This window comes from Seriola aureovittata, chromosome 19 (genome assembly GCF_021018895.1).
Source record: "Seriola aureovittata isolate HTS-2021-v1 ecotype China chromosome 19, ASM2101889v1, whole genome shotgun sequence".
Taxonomy (NCBI): Eukaryota; Metazoa; Chordata; class Actinopteri; order Carangiformes; family Carangidae; genus Seriola; species Seriola aureovittata.
Window position 1 is genome coordinate 8,429,985 of NC_079382.1, and position 23,153 is coordinate 8,453,137.

General features: G+C 41.5%; 3 protein-coding genes and 1 long non-coding RNA gene across 4 annotated transcripts; 2 read left to right on the plus strand and 2 right to left on the minus strand.

Moving 5' to 3' along the window:
* Window positions 1–1,683: 1,683 nt before the first annotated feature.
* Window positions 1,684–9,185, minus strand: wdr20b (WD repeat domain 20b). Its single transcript, XM_056363331.1, has 4 exons — window positions 8,922–9,185; window positions 5,396–5,578; window positions 3,793–5,205; window positions 1,684–3,501 (listed from the first exon to the last, which is right to left on the minus strand). The coding sequence occupies exons 1-4, from the start codon at window positions 9,168–9,170 to the stop codon at window positions 3,445–3,447; spliced, it is 1,902 nt and encodes a 633-aa protein (XP_056219306.1). The 5' UTR covers window positions 9,171–9,185; the 3' UTR covers window positions 1,684–3,444.
* Window positions 9,186–11,385: 2,200 nt separating this feature from the next.
* On the plus strand, window positions 11,386–16,215 carry hsp90aa1.1 (heat shock protein 90, alpha (cytosolic), class A member 1, tandem duplicate 1). Its single transcript, XM_056363432.1, has 11 exons — window positions 11,386–11,547; window positions 12,544–12,693; window positions 12,855–13,221; window positions 13,336–13,469; window positions 13,590–13,895; window positions 14,014–14,179; window positions 14,345–14,535; window positions 14,627–14,774; window positions 14,869–15,137; window positions 15,286–15,619; window positions 15,789–16,215. Exons 2-11 carry the CDS (start codon window positions 12,544–12,546, stop codon window positions 15,896–15,898), a joined length of 2,175 nt encoding a protein of 724 aa, XP_056219407.1. The 5' UTR covers window positions 11,386–11,547; the 3' UTR covers window positions 15,899–16,215.
* A 355-nt stretch (window positions 16,216–16,570) lies between these two features.
* Window positions 16,571–22,941, plus strand: hsp90aa1.2 (heat shock protein 90, alpha (cytosolic), class A member 1, tandem duplicate 2). The gene is made up of 11 exons (XM_056405819.1): window positions 16,571–16,729; window positions 18,713–18,862; window positions 19,084–19,450; window positions 19,564–19,697; window positions 19,931–20,251; window positions 20,377–20,542; window positions 20,693–20,883; window positions 21,399–21,546; window positions 21,629–21,897; window positions 22,025–22,358; window positions 22,506–22,941. The coding sequence occupies exons 2-11, from the start codon at window positions 18,713–18,715 to the stop codon at window positions 22,616–22,618; spliced, it is 2,193 nt and encodes a 730-aa protein (XP_056261794.1). The 5' UTR covers window positions 16,571–16,729; the 3' UTR covers window positions 22,619–22,941.
* Window positions 18,028–19,606, minus strand: LOC130187878 (uncharacterized). Its single transcript, XR_008830520.1, has 2 exons — window positions 19,545–19,606; window positions 18,028–18,480 (listed from the first exon to the last, which is right to left on the minus strand). It is a non-coding gene; the product is annotated as an uncharacterized LOC130187878 (long non-coding RNA).
* Window positions 22,942–23,153: the final 212 nt, after the last annotated feature.

The following is a 23,153-nucleotide window of genomic DNA, read 5'->3' on the forward strand; positions in this document are numbered from 1 at the left end:
CAAGCTCTCATTTGTCTGAACAACACTGCCCCCTACTGGTTATCTGGAGAACTAACACGCCCTTTACTGGTAAATAGAGTACAACTAGGAGACACATTTATGTGGGATGGAGTGACAGCAAACAAAGTCAGAATCTAGATCAAATGGCTGTTCCTGCTCAGTTTAGTATCATGTGAATAATATATTAGATTTTGTCCTTGAAGTTCAATAGGACCTCATGAATTTATAACAGCTTTGATAATGAAAATAAGTTCCATGACTTGTTATTGGCCTAGATTGCAGATGGAGCATATAACCCCCAGATATATTTGCACTAGATCAACATCTATGAGTGTGTGTTGCATACCGCTGTAGATAGAATATAGCTAGCTTTAATAGCTCATGCATATCATACACCCCACAAGTGTTTCCATTTATTGTCCCTCATTGGACCTCTGCACGGGTTTGTCCAAATAACACCTTTACATTTTCTTTATTATTATTAATGTATGGCTGCAGGGTCTTTATGGACTTTGGTTTAATGCCTCATGTAACTTCCAGCATGGAGTGGAGGTCTAATTAGCCGATAACTGAAAACACCTGTGTGGCAGGGTCTTCAATAACTTTGCAAACGCCTCTTGATGAAGAAAAAAAACAACATAAAGCAATGACACATGAATGTGGTTATCCTAGTGACTTATTTACCTGGACCAACACAAGCTCAAACGGACAGACTGACTCAGGACTATCAAATTGTGATATACATGTACATCCAGTTCTTACTGATGATCTTTCATGTTCATACATACTGTCACCTGCTCCCTTGGGGATATTCCCAGGGTGCCCCTGGGCAGACAGCATCTCTTCATATCCTGTGTGAACTAATTACTGAAGTTCAGCCGCAGGTTTTCCACCAACAACAACACTTGAGAATTCTGCTTCATGTGCTAAATGCCACTGAAAGAGATGCGATGACAAGAGACGACAGAGACCTTAAACGACACAAAACGTCTTCAAAGAGATGCAAAATGACCACAAAAAACAAGAACAGCAAATAACAAAAAGTCACCAAAAGAAAACACACACACACACACAAATGACACAGAGAGAATCACCCCAAGGATACAAAATTACCACAGACACAAAACATTGCTTTGTCTGCATCCAGGGGCCCGTTGTCTCATAATCCATCTATGCATATTGTAGAATGTAGTATGCACAGTGCGCTTGGAAGCATTGTAACTGGGTGGATCAGCAGTAGGGATGTAGTTTCCAAGCCCATAATTCCTTGTAATGATCATGTAAAAGCATGACCTGGCAGGGCAGTGATATCTTGAATTTATATCAGTCAATTTTTTTTCTGTCATGTCTCATGTGAGGCCTTTCCACTTACTCGTGAAATCAAATTACAGGTCAATTGTTCTGATGTCAGCATTCCGCGGCTGTGCTAAACGCTAATGGAAGTACTAACCTAATGTGACTATCAGTGGAGTGATAGGAGTCCCTATCTGGGTGTCACTACCTACAGTAGTAATTTCATGTTGTGTGTTGAGCCTGAATCGCACCCTCTGTGGAGGGAACCACAACGGTATATTTCCCAACTACGAAAAATCCCAATCACAATATGTTACATGCAGACCTGTAGCGATTCATGTGGCGAGTACTGAAAAGACACTTGAAAAATTAACACAAATGGAACATAAGGTCTGTCAAAGCTGTTTTAATAGGCGTCACATGGAGGAAAAGGCTCCCACTGTTAAAATCCTCACTCTCTTCCTTTGTGGGTGCTTGAAAAACACCCGCACCTCAAGCACGCACACCACCATCAAGTGCTGACATTAGTCAGTTGGTATTCAACAGTGTCAAATGTTTGTTCACAAGTTCGGCATCAGTTCAGTGATTATTACTCACAATAACAGGAGTCACAGATTTCAGCCCTGTCTGCAGAACATAAGTCGTCAGTCTTATTTGTTAGTTAAAGTGAAATGACACGCATGTTGATGGATGGGACTAGTGCTAACGAGGGGAACTATGCCAGCGTTAGTCTTCCTGTGGTTTACCTGAGCTCGGAGAGATGGCTGAATTAGACCGCTGCATCTGCGCCTACCTGCCTATGGTGTAAAAGGAATCTGCAGCGACAGGCTAGCTAGCATTCAGCACTACCTGTTAGATAAGAGGACTTCATAGATCTCCTATACCAAACGTTTCATTAATAAAAAATACACCTGAATTCTCTTTATGTACAACAGAAAAGAAACATTTTTCACCTGCATATTCAAGATTCATTTTAATATTAGGTATAGATTTTCTGTATTAGAAATATCACTATTTTCCAAAATGAGGATCTTTCAACTAATGTAATAATGATCATTTCACCCATAAATCATTGAAGTACAATATTTACATATAATACAGAGCCCGTTTAATCTGAAACAATATTAAAATAAATGTTCAATAGATACAAAGGTTTTTAATTCTATTTATATTTCAACCTTGTCAAGGAGTCCTTACACACTCCAAAAATGTAAAGCCATTCTCCTCTAACAAACTATTAAGTGCAAACAATTTTTTCCATATAAAAAACTATGATTGCAGCGTCCAGCGTTGAGACAGTAGGCAATAACACGCCATTCCCCAAGTGCTTCCAAAGCGGTCTTCAAAATATTTCGATTTGTGTTCCACCGTCATGAATTCAAAATGAGAAAAACAAGAAAACAAGAATGAAAGGAAATCTGTGCAAAATTCACTTTTAAGTGTGACACCTCTGATTGAAATATTTGTAAAGGAAGTAAAAAGCTCCAGTCTCTCTTGAGCAGGTGTTTAAGGAATGTGGCTGCACAAGGGATCGCCCAGGAGGTGAAAAAGAAAAATTAAAAAGAAAAAGAAAAAAAAAAAAAAGATAGTCTTGGCATTGGGGATATGCTGCTGCTCTAAAACAATCCCTCATCTTATTCCCTTTTTTCTGTGAATATATTAGAAGAAACAGAATATAGAAAATATGACCGAATCAAACCCACACAAAAGGATAGGTTGAGGCATTACCACAATGCTTACACCGTGTCTAGTCTTTGAAGAACTACAGGCACAAAGGATTGGGTACAACAGTTTGTTATTTTCAGACTAGACGTTACTTGATATGACCATGGATGTAACAGTGAGCCAGTCAACCCTTCCCATAAACCTCCTGGATGATTTAAAGCTTGCCCTCTTACTTCCAGTAGCACCCTTTTTCACCCCCAGACAAAAGGGGTCAAGTCTCTAACCCTAGCTTGGCCAACGTCGCTTATCTAAACATGAGTAGTAACACAAAAGCGAGCATTCTGGGTGGTTGTAGTGATGAGAATGAAGGTGACACTGGAGGTCATGTGGTGTGTGACAGTGTGTGAAGAAGCGCTGCAGGGCCTTGGCCTTGGTCATCCCCGTCTCTGTTGCATGGAGCTGTCATTAGCAGCACCAGCACTGGGGCTATACTACTGTTCCACTGGGGGAGTTGGCTGGGTTGTTTTGAGATGATAGCAATCCCTGTGGAGAGACAGATAACACACATTGATAACAAACAACAGTGTAATGTGAATGTAATAAAAGAGGCAGAATAGTGAGGCCATGAGGTTTACTGTCGGAAAAAGATGTGCTAGTACTGTAATCATCTAAATGCTGAGGGTTTAGTATAAATCTGGAATGAAATAACCAAAACCCTTGGCTGCACACAGTGGATTTAACAGCTTCTGGATGCAGCGAGAAAATGGCTGTGCTAGAAGCAATGTGAGTTAAGAGGTGTCACATGACAGTATCCTCGAAAGGCCTGTCACTCACCACTTTCCCAGGCCTAGCCCATGTGCAAACGAAACCCTCCTGACAGGCTGTTACCAGACAGTCCTCAAGGAAGATTAACACAGTGAGTCTCTCGTGAGCAATCTTCTTGCACACCAGCGGCTCCAGCAGTGGCACTTCATCCATGCGTGGGCAGAGCGTAGTGCCCAGAGTCTTAGCCGCGTCAGCTTTTGCCGTCCGTGATGAGCTAAGCTGGTTGAGCTTGTCACTGCTCTTGCTGCTAATGTGACCCATGCTGTGGTTTCGTTTGTGGTCCTTCTCGTGGCGCTCCTTGCGTGAGTCGTGTAACGACAGCGTTGCAAATTTGCTGACGCCGGTCGCAATGAAAGCACTATCAATGATACTGTTGCCCTTGGTGGAGCTGCTGTTGCCTGTGTGGCTGTTGGGGGTGCTGACCCCTGCTGGGTTGGAGGAGTGTGGCAAGCTATTGGACCGAGGCAGGGTGCTGGGGAGGGAGTTGGTTGGGTTACCACTGGAGCTACTATTGCTCACATTGTCTTTTCCATTGGTGCCACTGGGATTAGTGGTGGTGGTGGTGGTGGTGGTGGTGGTGGTGGATACAGTAGTAGTAGTAGTTTGTCCAGTAGCTGGAGGGCTTGTGGCACTCATAACATTAGTGTGAGTCCTAGTGCGGGACAATGGGAGGTGAGGGAAGAGAATGTCCTCTGTAAGGTCCCACAGACACAGTTGAGTATCTTGGCCCACTGAGCCAAATCTGTAGGTCACACTAACAGGCCTACTGTCTGTAGAGTTCCTCTTAGACAGCCGAGAATGAGCGCTGTTAGCTCTCTCTCTGCCCGCACCAAAGTGAATCTGCTCATGGAAGTCCTCATCACTACCGCTGAACTCAGCAGGGGGGTCACCATCCTCCACACTGGTAGTACAGTGGTCAAATGCCACCACACTTACCCACGATTTGTGACCATGCCCCCGTGCTATCACTCTGCAGTCTGAAAAGGACCACACCGTCACCAGGTCGTCCTCCCCTCCTGCCACAATATATCGTCCGTCTGGGCTCCAGCACACACACAGTAAGCCACCAAAGTAGCTCTTCATTGTCCCATGGAGCTCTGCAGCGTCAAAGCCAAATACCCGCAGGAAGCCATCCTGGCTTGCACAAGCCAGAAACTTGCCATCAGGGGAGAAGGCAAACTCATTAAGCGACCCTTCACCCACTGTCCAGCGTAGTAACGGGTTACGAGCTGACTTGCTCTTGCAGGTATGCACAGCATAGTTTTCACCCTGTTTAAGGAGCTGGTAGTGAGGTGCTGTGGTGCCACAGGTGTTTTCCACGTTGTACAAGTACATACTGCCACTTGAGTGAGCCACCAGGAACAGGCTCTCTGAACCAGGAACCCATCGTACGCACGTTACTCTTGACTTGTCTATAAGTCTCTGGGGGGAGATGGACAAACAAACAGAGCGGAAAAAAAGAGAGAGAGACTGGTCAGCTAATTACTCCATCACAGTAATAAAAGTGGTTTTGGTCTAACCAAAACGTAATGCAAGTATGATTAAATACTACATAAGAAAAACAAGTTATCTCTGGTAGAATGTCTTCAAAACAATGCAAACTGAAACCCACCTCTTCATTGAAGAGTTTGCTGGTTTCCTTCTTTATTGGGTCTATGAGCTGCACCTGGCCTGCTGAGAAGCCCACCAACAGGGAGACACTCTCTGCTGTAGCTGTGAGTGGGTTGAAATCATGACATGTGGGCTGCGTTCCTTTGTATATCCTCTTGTCTATGGGCTTACTAAGATCAGCAGCCTAGAACAGGAACAAATACACACAGATGAGTACATTTTGAAACATTAAAGTAATTTTTGATTTGTAGCAACAGCCATAAAAAAAAAAAAAAAAGAAAAATCATCCTAATTGCAATTGCTCCTCCAAGGTCACCTCTAATACTTTACTCCACACTTACAGTATGTTTGCCTCACAGCTTTTCTCCGAAGACGGACACATTTCAGTCACAGTAAAGAATTCAAAAGAACACCTAGAAATTACATTAGTGTCCCCCACACTGATTTATTTGTGGTGGCCTGCCACAATATCAACACTGACGGCCACATATTGATTTTTTATCTTATTACTATAACTACACATTTTTCAATGAAGAGCTGTGCTCAGCAGATCAATTGACTCAGCCCCTCCTTGCCCCCACTCTGCTCTCTCTCGCCAACACATAGAAAAAGAGACCTGTCTGTCATAGTCGGGCTGGCCATCGGGAGTACAGGAAGAAATCCTGCCTCATTGGCGGGCCTGTGCACCGTCAGCCAATTGGTGGGCTCACTGGCCACTCACAATATATAATCATCTTAAATAACCTTCACTGACTTGGTGAGGTTTGCTTGACGCAATGTGAAGCAATGGAGCTGTCTATATTGTTCACGAATTTATTTGTCACAAAGTACTTGGCAATTAAAACATTTGTAGTGGAGCACCATATATACTGTATTACCTAATAATTAATTTAAGAGCCAGTCAAATAATGTAGTTACTGCAAAGTTTATGTCTTCCAACAACAGGTGGCTGAGGATACATGCAGTTATCAAAGGCAAACAAAAGGATTTGATCTATTTTCTAATTTCATTTGACAAAAATGTTTTACCTCTTGAGCTTGTACCCTCAATGAAAAAGTCAGAGCAGAACAGCCAACCCTGTAGGAATGTATTTAGCACTGGACCAATGCAAATTTGATTTGTTTGTGCATTAAAAGCAGTCAGAGAAAAATCTTATGGGGTTTAACTTTAAAAGGTGTCAGCGTTGTCAAAGTGAGACTGCTATAAATAAAATAAGGATGTTTTGCACACATGGACATTTCACACACAGTGAAGACACAAAGTGCTACAAGTTTGACTTATTGGCTATCAAAGTATTTTACACAATCTTCAGACTTCATTAAGAAAAATCCTTCCTTAACAGTGTCCTAACCACAAGCAAGACTGCTCAAAGACTCATCTTAAGAGTGAGTTGTATAAGAAACCCAAGACTTGCTCAGTCTAGATCGTGTTTTTTTTTCTTCTATGTCTACTTTGGTTAGAAAATGAATGGCATACTGCCAGAGAACTTCAGCTGCTCAATGAAAATCCTCACAGCAGTAATTAAATCACAGTAATTAGAACACAAGCTGGGTCCTGACTACTGGCTGTATGTACAACAGTTATATTCTGTATGTCATCTCAGTGGAGGGAATTATTTTCTAATATTAGAATTAGAGGTAAGAACTCTAAAAACTTACATCACACTTTCACTCTCATTCCCCCCAATTAGTCAGTTAATTGGCTGATTAGTTCAGCACTTCCTCAGCACTTTCTGCTAGGATGCGCACATAGGTATTTTTTTTTTTGTTTATCCAGTGTTTGTATGGGGTGGCTCAAGTAAAACGAGTTTTCCTTTAATCACAGCGCTGGCGGTTCAACCCCCTAGCTCAGGGGTCAGTTCTAAGTTTGGCTAAGCTTGAAATAAAGCATTGCTGAAAAAAAAAAAAAAAAAAAAACCTTCTAACGTGTGCTATTATTTCATAAGTAAAAATCACTAAAGAGGAAGTGATTCTGTGGATAACTGTTGTTGCCACTGACAGAGGTCTATTTTAGCACCAGGCGCTGTGCACCAAGTACAGTTCAGCCCACAGCCTGATGCGTGGCTGCTTGTGTTTGTTATTCAGTCTCAACATGGATAAAATCATAAGCATTCTTCAGGTGAGGTCAGATTATAGCTAAATGTGGGACTGTCAGTCTGATATTGTATCATTAAAAAAAAAAATCATATGATCAAAATAGTCTGGAAGCCCAGATATTAATGCCGGTGGGCCAGTTTTGGCCCACGGGCCGTCAGTTGCCGATCACTGCCCTAGCTCCTCTCTCCTAGCTCCTCTTGTTGACAACCCTAAATTAATCCTGATGGTTAGGCCACTGCCTTGCGTGTGTGTGTGCGTGTGCGTGTGTGTGTGTGTGTGTGTATGTGTGAAAAATGAATAACTAGCTGTCAAGTGTTTTATCCATGCAGTTCATACTGCCTGCTCCCAAAACTAATTGTGTTTGAGAGATGCTGATCTTAAGGCAGTTCGAACTGTATACCAGAGGATATTCCTATTCCTATAAGATAACAATATAAACAGACTCGTATAAGGTAACATAAAACAAAACTAAAACCACAATCGGGTAATCATTGGCAGCATTCAAATCTATAATGGACACCAACACTGCTTTTTAAAGCTGATATTTGCTTGTGTCAACTGGTGCATATTTTCATTGAATATGAGTATTTCACACAAAAATACTCTAACTCTGTTTGATTCCAGGTCTACAGAAAAAGACATGTAAGATCATTGCTCATTACTTCAGTGGTTTCTACTATTCTGTGAGATTGTAACTCAAAGAATAGCAGTCTCTCCCCTCTCCCCCTCCTGGGCTTCTATATTCTGTGACTGCTTCAGGGATAACCACATCATCATCAGCATGATCACCACTGCCATTGTCACCACTCCTGCTAAACAAGACCTAACGTGGCTTGCTGCAATGACATCACCACTGTGTACAAACCACATAGTGGTTCACATTGCATCACATCCAAACCCTGACAGTAGAGTATACACACAATTACATTACGAATAGCAAACACTCCCCACTTCCACACCAACAGCCCACACTGTGAACACTTCTGAAACAGGAACACTGAAGTTGACACTCCTGGTGAGCACTGTTGACAACTTGACAATCGTATAGCCTAGAGGTTTACCATGCAAAGACCGAGGATAAACAAACGCATCCTAAGACATGACACAACAAGCCTTTTCACACGTTAGCTGGTTCGCTGGAAAATATCATGTCACAGCTTGTCAGAGACTGAGAACTCAAAAAACTGGAGGATTTTGAAGCGCACACGTCCCATAGAGACAAAAACAACAACTGTGGCGATGTTAGCTAAGAATGCTAATTAGCTCCTAACTTAGCTAGGTCTGCTACATGGCCTTGTCTTGACAATCTGCGCACTTCAATGACAGAAGCTAAGAGAGTTGACAGCCTGGGTGCGACACGTTTCAAGACGCCAAATCAATGAGCTACTCCTGTACAGCACGGGCTTCGTCGCTCCAGTCGATATTGTTTACCTTTCTCACGCCTTTGTAGATATAAAAGTACAGTTCCCGGCCCACATTGAAACAGATCCTGTCGCCGTTGCCAGACTGGTCGTTTACATTGACGAAGGAGACCTTGACGGGATTGGAGCCCTGCGAGTTGAAAGGCACCCTGTTCGGGCGGCTGTATTCGGAGTGAGTGAGGAGTTTGTAGACGCCTTCTCGTGTGGTGAATTGAGTTTTAATTTCGTTCATCTCCTTCCCTCCTCCCTCCGCCGCCATCTTGGAAATTGGCGTTCATCCTTGTCCGAGTCCCGGATGTTACAGACAGCGCATGCGTCGGACTGTTCAAGTCCGGCAGCCATGCGTACAGAGAAATATAAAGTCATGTGAGACAAAACTAGAATAACAGAGTACGAGTGGTGAAACTGTTCAATCACCGCTCCGAACATACGGGAAATTTATAATGAATTTACCTGAAAGACAAAATGCACCCATTTGATGATGTTGCTTACTAAGAAAAAAATGAAATAATGATAGAATAACATGCAGAATGTTTACTCTGTTACCAACACAGAAAATAAATGATACAATTGAATTAAAGGGCCATATAAAATCACAATTATGTATAAAATAGAGCAATATGTTGCTACTATAATCATAGGCCAAGCAACACTGATGTTGAATATGTTAAGAATTGTACCTATTTTTATTTACCCTAAAAAAAACCTGCAAAAATGAAAATGAGCAAAATACAGAGAACCACTCGTCCTCTTAGTAAACTATAGCTAAATAAAATTATGTGGACACAAGATACAAGGTTTTCATTGACAGAACCTAAGCTGCATTTGAAACCCCATGAACTTTGATGTAACCAAGTTACTCAAATAAGAGCCGTCCCAGGATATAGTCGAGAACGCCACATCTATTTCTAAATTCCAGGAATATCTATTTGTGTATTTGTGTTCCCACAAGCATGGACTCACCATCTTAATCTAGCAAGCTATTTAAACTATGAGGAATCAGGCTGTCAGAAAATATCATCTTACAGTGATTGCGACAGTTTTCCATGTTTCTCAACATGGACAGTCAGCTTCTAGTAGTGTCTGCTATCAACTGGAAAGATTTGGATTATGTAACAGATGAAGCAAGTGTAATACACTGCCATCCTCTGGTTAGCTGAAGTCACTAACACCCACAATGGACCAGAGATTTCTAGTCTTGTTTCTTACACAAGATTCTGTTTAGCGTGTAGTCCCACATTTGGAAATTTCTTATGAGTTCTTTTTGGTATATTTCAAGTTTTATGGAGGGTGAGTGACGGTAAATGTACCGTATGATAGAAAATGAGCATCTTCCCTCTGTCCCTTGCTCTCTCACATGGTTCTTAGAGCTTTCATCAACAGACTGTATGTTTTGCAAAATTTCCAATAATAATGATATATAATTATTATTCCCTGTAATAATAATTCCCTATGTAATAGAATTCCCTAAATTCCTTAAATAGCCATGTCACATCTGTGTTCAGGAATTTAGGATTCTGTTTTGATTCATTTTTGCAGTAAAAAGTACAAACTAATAGTCATAGTTTCTTTTAAGTCAGAAATATCAGTATAAGATCCATCCTGCATTTCATAACACAGAGAGTTTTCATTCTCTCATGGCTTCCAAGTTACAGTACTGTATCACATGTTAAGAGTGACCAGCGTATTTCTGTCTTCAATAAATTGTTTTCAGCTTAATCCAGACTGAATATCAGCCAAATAACTCTAAATCTAATGAAAAATATGCTTTTGCAATTGTGTATCGTTGCAATTGTGGCCCTTCCTCTTTCAATCTTAAGATGGCTGATTCTGTTTGTAAACTCCATTGACTGATGAAGGCCATGAGATGCAGCTGAAAGCTCTGGACAATTTTCCTGTAAAGTGACCTAATGCAAAGATTTTTTTTGTCAGACCGCTATAATGGAGTTTATTATGATTTTAATCATGTTTAAAGGTGTGACATGAACCCTTGCAGACACAAAGAATCTGAGAGGCAATTTCCTTTCATGTGTATCTCAGCTTCTATGATATATGCTGCACATAAGCTGTGGTCTGTTCTAAAATATGTGAAACCTTTGAGATTCACCCCAATCTTGCATGCCAAAAAAAGACATGGGCCTGCTGTCCATAGGAAGGCCTGTGGTGTGTGTCCAGCAGGGCAACATGACAGCAGCTGATAGCAAAGGCAATGCACAGCTGTGACGCTTACAAGAGGGGCATGGAGCCTACCAGCCAGACAAGCTATCAGGAAAGCTCTCGTTGTGAGTGACAGGCACTCCTTGTGACTCTGCAGCCCTATAAGGACACATAAACTTTAGGGCTCTGGTGTCTCACTCACCACCCCCCATCAACCCCCCCTTACTGCCATGAACGTATCTTCTAGAAGCTTCTGAATGGGAGCTTCGAGAAACCACCCCTTAAGTATAAAAAGACACCGGCATGTCACGGGGTCTGCATAGAGTCAAAAGATACTCTCTTGAACACACCAAAGGAGAATTACTGCCCACAGGAGCAGCGAGGCACACATTTGGAACTCTTCAAGAAGAGAAGAGAAGACCGGTGGTACATTTGACGACTATCTACAAGAAGAGACAAAATACAAAATTACACTCAAGGTAAGACCGTAATATGAAAAATCAAATACAGCTGTGTTTCTGCATGCAATTAAAATGAAAATTGCTAAAATAAAATGAAAAGTATATTGGGTACTTAAATGGCAGGAACAGATGCAGGGGGACACAAATACTTCCTCAACAGATTATATAAAAATAAAACAAATAATAAAAGTGCACAAATATAAATTAAAGTACACTTAATCCAGATGTTTGATATCAGTTATTAGTGTGAATAGCCTATTTAACATTAGTATCTTTGTGACACTGTAACATGCAAGGAGCACATGGCAAGCAGGGTGACCCTGAGTGTGAGAGCAATAGTACATGAGCAGGAAAACCAACTGGCACAAAGAGCAGATGTGGCACATTTGCATCTTAGTTCAGTCACAAAGGAAATAAGAAAAATCAATACAATTGAATGCAATGGAATCATATGGAACTTTTGTACGATCTGTAATTAAAGATTAATTATGAATGTGTGTAACTAAGGAATTGAAGAAATTTTACGATAAGGCAGAACTGTTTGTGCTGAATTTATATACCACAGTCATGAAAATAGATAAAGGATCCTCACTCCGCTATGGTTCAAGACCTAACTTATTTTTTCTTCTGTCTTTGAAATCGGAGGCCATTACTCCTTCTTTTAAGATAAAGGTGTTAAATGACACATGTTGAAGACGTTGGGGGTTGGGAAAAGCATCAGAGCTCCACCCATTTTCCAAATGGCATGTCTTTGATTGACAGAAGTAACATGTGTTCATCTAGCATCAGCGATAGCTACCCCAACCCCCACCCCCCCTCAAGCCATGAGGCTGTCTGTAACAAGAGGGGGGAAAGAGACTTTAAATATAACAGCAGGAAAATATTTCCAAGATATGTAACACATATAATACAACTTTATTTCAGAGCAAAATAGTATGTTTAACTATAGAAAGCATAATTATAAACCCAGAATAAGATTTTATTAAACACAATATAATGTGTGCTGTCTTTTAGATGCCTGAGAACGCTGGACACGTTATGGAGGAGGAAGCGGAGACCTTTGCCTTCCAGGCTGAGATTGCTCAGCTTATGTCCCTTATTATCAACACTTTCTACTCAAACAAAGAGATCTTCCTTAGAGAGCTCATCTCCAACTCCTCAGATGTAAGTAAAATCAGCACCTTCACCATTTGTTCCTATGTAATCTATAAATATACAGCTGGGCCAAAAAGACTGAAACCATTTTCTCACTCACTTGAATATATAAGCTGCCCTAACATTTATGCAAACAACACTATTTCAACTTGCTTCTCTCTTCTGGACAGGCCTTGGACAAAATCAGATATGAAAGCTTAACAGACCCCAGCAGACTTGAGTCCTGCAAGGAGATGAAAATTGAAGTCATGCCTGACCTGCACGCTCGCACACTGACCCTGATCGACACAGGTATCGGCATGACCAAGGCTGACCTGATCAACAACCTGGGAACAATCGCCAAATCTGGCACCAAGGCTTTCATGGAGGCTCTGCAGGCTGGAGCCGACATCTCCATGATCGGTCAGTTTGGTGTGGGTTTCTACTCTGCCTACCTGGTGGCTGAGAAGGTGACAGTCATCACCAAGCACAACGATGACGAGCAGTACGTGTGGGAGTCTGCAGCTGGAGGCTCATTCACAGTCAAACCTGATACTGGTAAATTTCATTTCCCTCGTTGATATATTACTCCATTTGATAATTTGCACAATGAATATAATTTGACTCATTACCTGGCACTGCTTTCATCATTGATTTTACTGTTCATTTTAGGAGAGTCCATTGGCAGAGGTACAAAAGTGATCCTTCACCTCAAGGAGGATCAGACAGAATACTGTGAAGAGAAGCGCATCAAAGAAGTTGTAAAGAAGCACTCACAGTTCATTGGCTACCCTATTACACTTTATGTAAGTTTTTAGAGAAGCCTATTAGCAATAAGAATCAAGCAAAAATACCTAATAATAACCATTTTTAACAATGATAGTGAAAAAAAAATCCTAAACCACCATTCTTTTCATATATTTAAGGTGGAGAAGACAAGGGAGAAAGAAGTTGATCTTGACGAGGGAGAAAAGGAAGAAGAGGTTGAGAAAGATGCTGCTGAGAACAAAGACAAACCAAAGATTGAGGACGTTGGCTCTGATGAGGATGAGGACACAAAGGACAGCAAGAACAAGAGGAAGAAGAAGGTCAAGGAAAAGTACATTGATGCTCAGGAGCTGAACAAGACCAAGCCCATCTGGACCCGTAACCCCGACGACATCACCAATGAAGAGTATGGAGAATTCTACAAGAGTCTCACCAACGACTGGGAGGACCACCTGGCTGTCAAGGTAAGCTAAATCGACTGATGATAAACATACCAAAAAGTGCAACTCAAGGACCTTGGTATTATCACCTAATGTCATACTTTTAAGTTCATCAATTTATACCTATATCTTTTCTCTGCAGCATTTCTCAGTGGAGGGTCAGCTGGAGTTCCGAGCCTTGCTCTTTGTACCCAGAAGAGCTGCATTCGACCTCTTTGAAAACAAGAAAAAGAGAAACAACATCAAGCTTTATGTGCGCAGAGTCTTCATCATGGACAACTGTGAGGAGCTAATTCCAGAATACCTCAGTAAGTGACATATGAATAATATATATTACAACCAACATCTAACGTATAAATACCATAAACTATACTTTCTAGCTGTCATTTATATTCATTTGATGTGTTTTTACCTTCAAGAATGAATTTTATCTGGCTTTGGATGGCTAAGCAGCTTTCATCTCCTCCATTCAGATTTCATCAAGGGTGTGGTGGACTCTGAGGATCTGCCCCTGAACATCTCCAGAGAGATGCTGCAGCAGAGCAAGATCCTGAAGGTCATCCGCAAGAACCTGGTCAAGAAGTGCCTGGAACTTTTCACAGAACTTTCTGAGGACAAGGAAAACTACAAAAAGTACTACGAGCAGTTCTCTAAGAACATCAAGGTAGTTTGATCTATCTTAGATAATATCTTTAGCCTTTACCCATCAGAATGTCATATTTTTCATATTAGTAACACATTATTTCATGTTTTAGCTTGGCATCCATGAGGATTCACAGAACAGGAAGAAGCTGTCTGAGATGCTGCGCTACTACACCTCAGCCTCCGGAGATGAGGTGGTTTCCCTGAAGGACTATGTGTCTCGCATGAAGGACAACCAGAAACACATCTACTACATCACAGGTTAGATTTTCATTCTTTTTTTGTACTTTTGCTTAGAATTTCTCTCACATATGATTTAAGTAATTAACGTATGAATTTAAATTACCTTTTACAGGTGAGACCAAAGACCAGGTCGCCAACTCTGCCTTTGTGGAGCGCCTTCGCAAAGCCGGCCTTGAGGTCATCTACATGATCGAGCCCATCGATGAGTACTGTGTCCAGCAGCTGAAGGAGTACGATGGCAAGAACCTGGTTTCAGTTACCAAGGAAGGCCTGGAGCTGCCTGAGGATGACGAAGAGAAGAAGAAGCAGGAGGAGCTCAAAAATAAGTTTGAGAACCTTTGCAAGATCATGAAGGACATCCTCGACAAGAAGATTGAAAAGGTAATGGAAACAGCAGAATAATTACGCTATCTATTTAAATGTTCCAATAATATTGTGCTTATATGCTACATTTCATTACAGACAGGATGTAGTCACAAATTCTGCAGTTGAGGCAGAATATTCATAATCTTTTTTTTTACCTCTGCAGGTCTCAGTCTCCAACCGCCTGGTCTCTTCCCCCTGCTGCATCGTTACCAGCACCTACGGCTGGACAGCCAACATGGAGAGGATCATGAAGTCTCAGGCCCTGAGAGATAACTCCACCATGGGCTACATGACAGCTAAAAAGCACCTTGAGATCAACCCCCTGCATCCAATCGTTGAGACCTTGAGGGAGAAGGCAGAGGCTGACAAGAATGATAAGGCTGTTAAGGACCTGGTCATCCTCCTGTTCGAGACTGCACTACTGTCCTCAGGATTCACACTGGAGGACCCACAGACACACGCCAACCGCATCTACAGAATGATCAAGCTTGGTCTTGGTAAGTTTTTTCCCCCTGACTACTTACCTGTCTGCTTATAATGCATTAATAGAATAGAATAGAATAGAATAGAAAGCCTTTATTGTCATTGTATTTAAAATCCAACAAAATTAGGAGTCTTTGATTTTTAAGGGTCTTTGGTTGCTAATGTATGTACTCTCATTCACAGGCATTGATGATGATGATTCCGCAGTTGAAGACCTCATTCAGCCTGCTGAAGAAGACATGCCAGTCTTGGAAGGTGATGACGACACATCAAGAATGGAGGAAGTCGACTAAAATACTCAGTTGACTCTTTCCTGCTTTCTTAATTTTTATTTTTGTAAGATATATTGCTTCTTCAAATAGACATTTCATTCTAACACAGCTCTCATTTCTTGAACAGTATTAACTAGTCAGTACAAGTTAATTAATGGAATTAATGCAGGCCACAGTGTGGTTTAGTCTACATTACATCAGCTGGTTATATGAAACTACTGACAACCATTAAGAGTAATATAAAGTCACTGGGAATTTGACTTATGTCTCTTTTTGTAACTGTTACATTTTTTATGAAATACATTCAAATTTATAATAAAATGTATTCACAAATAACATTTATGGTCTCTTCGACTGAGTCTATTGCATGCTGAATTTCATCAATTTGTTTGGTTCCTACAAACAAATAGGAGCCTATGTGAAGGGGGATTTTCTCCACATGTTACAAGTGAAGTAACTTTCATTTATCAACTCATCCTGATTCACTCGATGTTCTGGAATTTTCAGTGAACACTCATTCATTCTAGTCTCTACACCCGCACGCCTTCCTCACCCGGCTCAGCCCCTCTTCCTTTAATCCCACCTACTCCAGCCAATAATGGAGAGAGAGGCGTGCACATACATCGTGATTGACAGCCCACTGGGCCTGTCAGTGACCACCACCGAGCTGTCGCGAGGAAGATTCCAGATGGTTCTGGAGGCTCAGGTCAGGATTTCTCGAACGCTCGCAGAGGATACAAAAGCTGCACAGCTCCCGTTTCCATTAGAAACCTCACCGGCCGGTTGTCTGCGATTTCGAAAAACGACCTCCACACGTTTCTTACCGAAGTTTTCGATACACGGAGGACCAAGGTAAATTAATTGAATATATGTATAAATTTTATTTTATAACGGTCGTATTATAACTGAGATGCCAACTGATAAAATATAATATTATATACTTTGACATTCATGTCAGCCAATGTTGTTATATAGCTGTCGCTCAGGCAGTTCTCATTGAAGGCGATATTTTATGACATGACAATTATAATAAAGTAGCTTATTCTGACATGCCTGGATGCAAATGGTGATGCGCTTAGTGAAGGCAGCATCAAGTCTACTGAATGTACATCGTGTAATAATCAGATTACGACAATACAATAACTATAGGCCTACCATGTTTATTTTACATTTCCACATCAAGGTTTATAACGGTAGTGACAGAGGGGCTTCCCTGGCACATCAGCGTTATTAGCACATTTCTTAAAACTTTTCCAAGCATTATCTTGGCAACTATCCCGCCCACATAACCTTTCGCTTGTTCGACAGCAGCTAGACGGACCACATGGTGCATTTGTGGTGCACCTGTCAGGCACCAATAATGTGAAGCAAGCGCTCAACTTAATAAACCTTAATAATATTCATGGACAGAGACATCATTGATAGATTTTCCTCTGCCGTCAGTGCAAGTACAGGGCGATCATTCACAGTTCTTCCTCAGATGTTAGGAGGAGGAGCTTTCTATTCCTATGGAAACTGCTAGAGAGGTCTGTTCGCCTCTTGGTACCTTCTAGAAACTTGCATTTCGCCTGGGAAACCGACAGGTGGAGTCATTTTTGCTGATGCTAATATATAATTCTAGCCACGTGCTCCACTTTAATTAACCAATAAACAATCCTGTCACTAACAGTAGGAGGATAATAACACATGTAAATGTGCTGTCATGTGTTATCTAATTTTGTGGGCTGAGATACATTAATCCATCACTGATCTCTCAGTTGTAAAACTGTTTGAGACAATGTATATTTTTAAAATCTGTTGAATACAACTATCACACTACACTATCCGTATATAAATTTAATTTCTTTTGCTGCTGTCCAGAAATAAAATATTTATTATGTAACTTGCTTAAAGGCAGATGCAGGTGGATTTAGTCCCTTTCGTCAAAGATGGATTATAGAGAGGTGGAGCAGTGAGCTGAGCTGGACAGTCTGTCACACCACCTGCCTCTATTAGTGATACATGCTCACACATAACCTATAATTACTGATGCATACCTTACTGCTACCTCAGGTAATTGTTGTTAACTGTCAACTGGTTATTAGACAGTATCAACAGAGACACATTGTGTAATACCAGAGCCATGTAATAAATACTGTCACTGTGCCAGGGTAATTTATTCAACTCTATGGCATTTATTGAGACTTGTGGTTTGTGGTGGTGTTCATTCCATGGTATAATAATATAGGTTGTAACTCTTACAACAACACAACACTTACAACTTGCACATTACCTGAAGGTGATTGGCAGTGTTCGTTGTAAGTGTGGCAGTGTAGTGACTCACTGTCACTTCTCGCTGTCACTACTTGCACAGACCAATGAACACAGTCGTGCACACAGGCCCTTAACATGTCTGGTTAACTGTAAAAATGAGATGAGAACAAACAGAACTGTTGTTTTCTTTCGGCTGCTCCGGTTAGGTATCACCATAGTGGAACACCATTTACACAGTTGATTTAGCATAGGTTTTTGTGCTGGATGTCCTTCCTGATGCAACTCTGGGTTCTAGGATTGAGGGGATTGAACTGCCAACCCAGGGATCAGTGGCCAACCTGCTCTACCACCTGAGAAATAAAACGGAAATAGCTATCAAAATGTAGACTTATTAAATGTACAGAGTTATGGCAATGCAGTTAGCCCTCTAATCTTAGTGAAATAATTCTGCAAGCATGTGTACTGTGCTTAAGAGAGACTTGTTGCCAGCTAATATGACATACCATCTATTTTGTGTGTGCATGTGTTATCCATGATAAATGCACATTATAAAACAAATATTCATTTGTCCCCTCTGCTTAGATGCCTGAATCACATGATCAGCCGATGGAGGATGAGGCTGAGACCTTTGCATTCCAGGCTGAGATTGCTCAGCTCATGTCCCTGATCATCAACACCTTCTATTCCAATAAAGAGATCTTCCTTAGGGAGCTTATCTCCAACTCCTCGGATGTAAGTTTGCCATAGTGTTAGTCTAAAGCTGTTTCATTAATCTCATGTTGTGTCAAACTTGTTTTTTGAGCTTGTTTTAAGGTAAGTATTGTTATATGCTGCGGCTATAATACATAAAAATATGCTAATAAAATGTATATTAAAAATGACAAATACAGAAAAATTTTAAATCAATCATTTGAATTTCTGTCAAAACTTTTAATAATTTTTTTAAATTCCAGGCCCTGGACAAAATACGCTATGAGAGTCTCACTGACCCCACCAAGCTCGACACTGGCAAGGACCTCAAAATCGAAATCATTCCCAACAAAGAGGAACGCACCCTGACCCTGATTGACACAGGTATCGGCATGACCAAGGCTGACCTGATCAATAATCTGGGCACAATCGCAAAATCTGGCACCAAGGCTTTCATGGAGGCTCTGCAGGCTGGAGCCGACATCTCCATGATCGGTCAGTTTGGTGTGGGTTTCTACTCTGCCTACCTGGTGGCCGAGAAGGTGACAGTCATCACCAAGCACAACGATGACGAGCAGTATGCCTGGGAATCCTCAGCTGGTGGCTCATTCACAGTAAAAGTGGACTGCTGTAAGTAATGTAACTGCCATTGTTTTGTGGTTATATATAAGTTATACTCTGACAGGAATAGGAGGTGGCTGGGTTATCTGTACCGTGCACTGACCTATCTTTTCTCTGTGCAGCTGAGCCAATGGGTCGTGGCACCAAGGTGATCCTGCACCTGAAAGAAGATCAGACAGAATACCTCGAGGAGCGAAGAGTCAAAGAAATTGTGAAGAAGCACTCACAGTTCATTGGATACCCCATCACACTATTTGTAAGTACTATTCCAATTGGGTAATTGCTTTTAATACGTGGTAATATGTGAGCTAAGGTTTCAAATTGCTCAGACATCTAAATTAAGTCACATCAGTTAATGCTGCAAAATACATGTGTGATTTTTTAAAATTTATTTCAACAACAATGTAATTTTTCTTTAAAAGGGACAACAGATGGCAAAAAGTCTAGTTAGTAGTTCTAGCCAGTGACTAATGAGTTGTTTTCCTTCAGGTGGAGAAAGAGCGTGACAAGGAGGTGAGTGACGATGAGGCAGAGGAGGAAGAGAAGGAGAAAGAGAAGGATGAAGAAGAGGAGAAGGACGAGGACAAGCCCGAGATTGAGGATGTTGGGTCAGATGATGAGCACGACCACGACAAGTCTTGCGACAAAAAGAAGAAGAAGAAGAAGATCAAGGAGAAGTACATTGACCAGGAGGAGCTGAACAAGACCAAACCCCTGTGGACCCGGAACCCAGATGACATCACTAATGAGGAGTATGGAGAGTTCTACAAGAGTCTTACCAATGACTGGGAGGACCACCTGGCGGTCAAGGTTGGTCTCTCAGCTGTTATTTTTTACCTGGAGGAGCAGAAGTTCTTCATATTGGGTGTAATTTAACACAAGTAATATAATCAAATTTGAAAACTGACCTTAAACACAACTCATTTTCTCCACAGCACTTTTCAGTAGAGGGTCAGCTGGAATTCCGTGCCCTGCTCTTTGTGCCTCGCCGTGCTCCGTTCGACCTCTTTGAGAACAAGAAGAAAAAGAACAACATTAAGCTGTACGTGCGCAGGGTCTTCATCATGGACAACTGCGATGAGCTCATCCCCGAGTACCTCAGTGAGTTTTAACCCAAGTGTGGAATTATTGGCATGTGCAGTTTGTTCATAAATAAAATAATCGGCTAATATTATATCAAATGAAAAATACGTCTTTCATATTAGAAATGTAGATATATTGCTGACCAGGTTGTCTCTGCCAACTTACCAGATTTCATCAAGGGTGTGGTGGACTCTGAGGATCTGCCCCTGAACATCTCCAGAGAGATGCTGCAGCAGAGCAAGATCCTGAAGGTCATCCGCAAGAACCTGGTCAAGAAGTGCCTGGAACTTTTCACTGAACTCGCTGAGGACAAGGACAACTACAAAAAGTACTACGAGCAGTTCTCTAAGAACATCAAGGTCAGTGTCCTCTCCTTGCACTGTGCAAGCTGCAAGTTTTTCCTATCTTGTCTCTTTCAAACTTTTGGCAGCCACCTCGTGTTAAACCCTTGTGCCTTGGTTTGATACTGTAATAATGTCATCACAGAGCAAGCCAGATATAAATTCTGCACTAGCACGATGTAGCTTACCTTTGCTTTCAGTACAAAGCTTAACAAGAACCTTTGGAATTCTAGTTAATGATCACCTTTGTTCCTCTGACCCAGTCACAAGCCATCTGTTTGATCCTTTGGCCATATTGTCCCAATGAAAAGCTGCTTTAAGCCTTGTACAGAGCCTCTTACTGCCATGTTCTGTTTAAATGTAGGCACTATGGTATGGACCTAATTGGCTATGTAGTGTTTTCACATATTTGAACCCACCCATCAAACACACTGGTATAGTAAAGAAGCAATAATGTAATTGTTAACAGAATTAAATGTTGATTGAATTGATGTGCTTGCAACTGCATGTTGAATGTTTCCTTTGTTTTTTAGCTCGGTATCCATGAGGATTCACAGAACAGGAAGAAGCTGTCTGAGCTGCTGCGCTACTACACCTCAGCCTCCGGAGATGAGATGGTGTCCCTGAAGGACTATGTCACACGTATGAAGGACAACCAGAAACATATCTATTACATCACAGGTAAGGAAGCTTTTCATTTATAAACAGTGTAAATGTAAATTGAGAAGTCTTGTCTTACAACATTTCCATATCTGTATTTCAGGTGAGACCAAAGACCAGGTGGCTAACTCTGCCTTTGTGGAGCGCCTTCGTAAAGCCGGCCTAGAGGTCATCTACATGATCGAGCCCATCGATGAGTACTGTGTCCAGCAGCTGAAGGAGTTTGAGGGCAAGAACCTGGTTTCAGTGACCAAAGAAGGCCTGGAGCTGCCTGAGGATGATGAAGAGAAGAAGAAGCAGGAGGAGAAGAAGGCTCAGTTTGAAAACCTATGTAAGATCATGAAGGACATCTTGGAGAAGAAGGTGGAGAAGGTGAGCAGATGAATAAATTAAACAGCATGTAAACACCCTGTGAGAGTATAACTTTGTATTGTGTATAACCCTCAGGTATGCAGTTGAGGCAGAATATGATTGTATTAATACTTGTCTACCTCCGCAGGTCACAGTCTCCAACCGACTGGTCTCCTCCCCCTGCTGCATCGTCACTAGCACTTACGGCTGGACGGCCAACATGGAGAGGATCATGAAGGCCCAGGCCTTGAGAGATAACTCCACTATGGGCTACATGGCCGCTAAAAAGCACCTTGAGATCAACCCTGACCACCCCATCGTGGAGACCCTGAGGCAGAAGGCAGAGGCTGACAAGAATGACAAGTCTGTGAAGGATCTGGTTATCCTGCTCTTCGAGACCGCCCTGCTCTCCTCAGGATTTACTTTGGATGACCCCCAGACCCACTCCAATCGCATCTACAGAATGATCAAGCTGGGTCTTGGTGAGGATATGTGTTTTGTTACACAGTTCAAAGCGTCTTGCAAATTACTATCAATAAAATAATACACTGTTTGTTGAGTCGATTATTGATTTAAATCAAATAATTACCTGGCTTCACTGACTAATAATCCGCTTCTTCTTCTTCTAGGTATTGATGAAGATGATCTGACATCAGATGATGTCACCTCTGCTCCCACCGAGGACATGCCCCCTCTGGAAGGGGATGATGACGACACATCCAGGATGGAGGAGGTGGACTAAGCCCATTTCTATTGCCTGCTAGTATTCAGAAGTAGTGTTCTAACAAATTTCAAGTTTGATGTTGTAAATGAGCCTGTAATGCCCCACCCTCACTTTATTCCCCCTTGCATTGACCATATGCTGTTCAGATTCATTCCCTTTAGAACTTTATTTTTTAAGTTGTCAGTTTTTGTATCTTGAGTTTTATCAACGCATTTGTTTTTGTATTTATTGACATTCCGATGTTCTTTGTGTGGTCTTACTTTAACTGTAAATATATGAAAATTGATACTGTTATTTGAAACGGTGGGACCTAGAAATAAAGGTTTACCATGTTAACAAGCCATGTTTTGGTCATCCTTACTGATAATATAATATGCATTTGGGTAAAAATAAACACACTGATGGAAGAAATGAGAATGTTAAAACCAAATATACAAATAATGTTCTCTCCAGCCTGACTTTTATGTAAAATGTATGAATTGACACATAACAGGGGATCTGTTACCAGTCAGGTGAATGAATAGGATGGACTATGTGCTCTACAGCTAGCAAA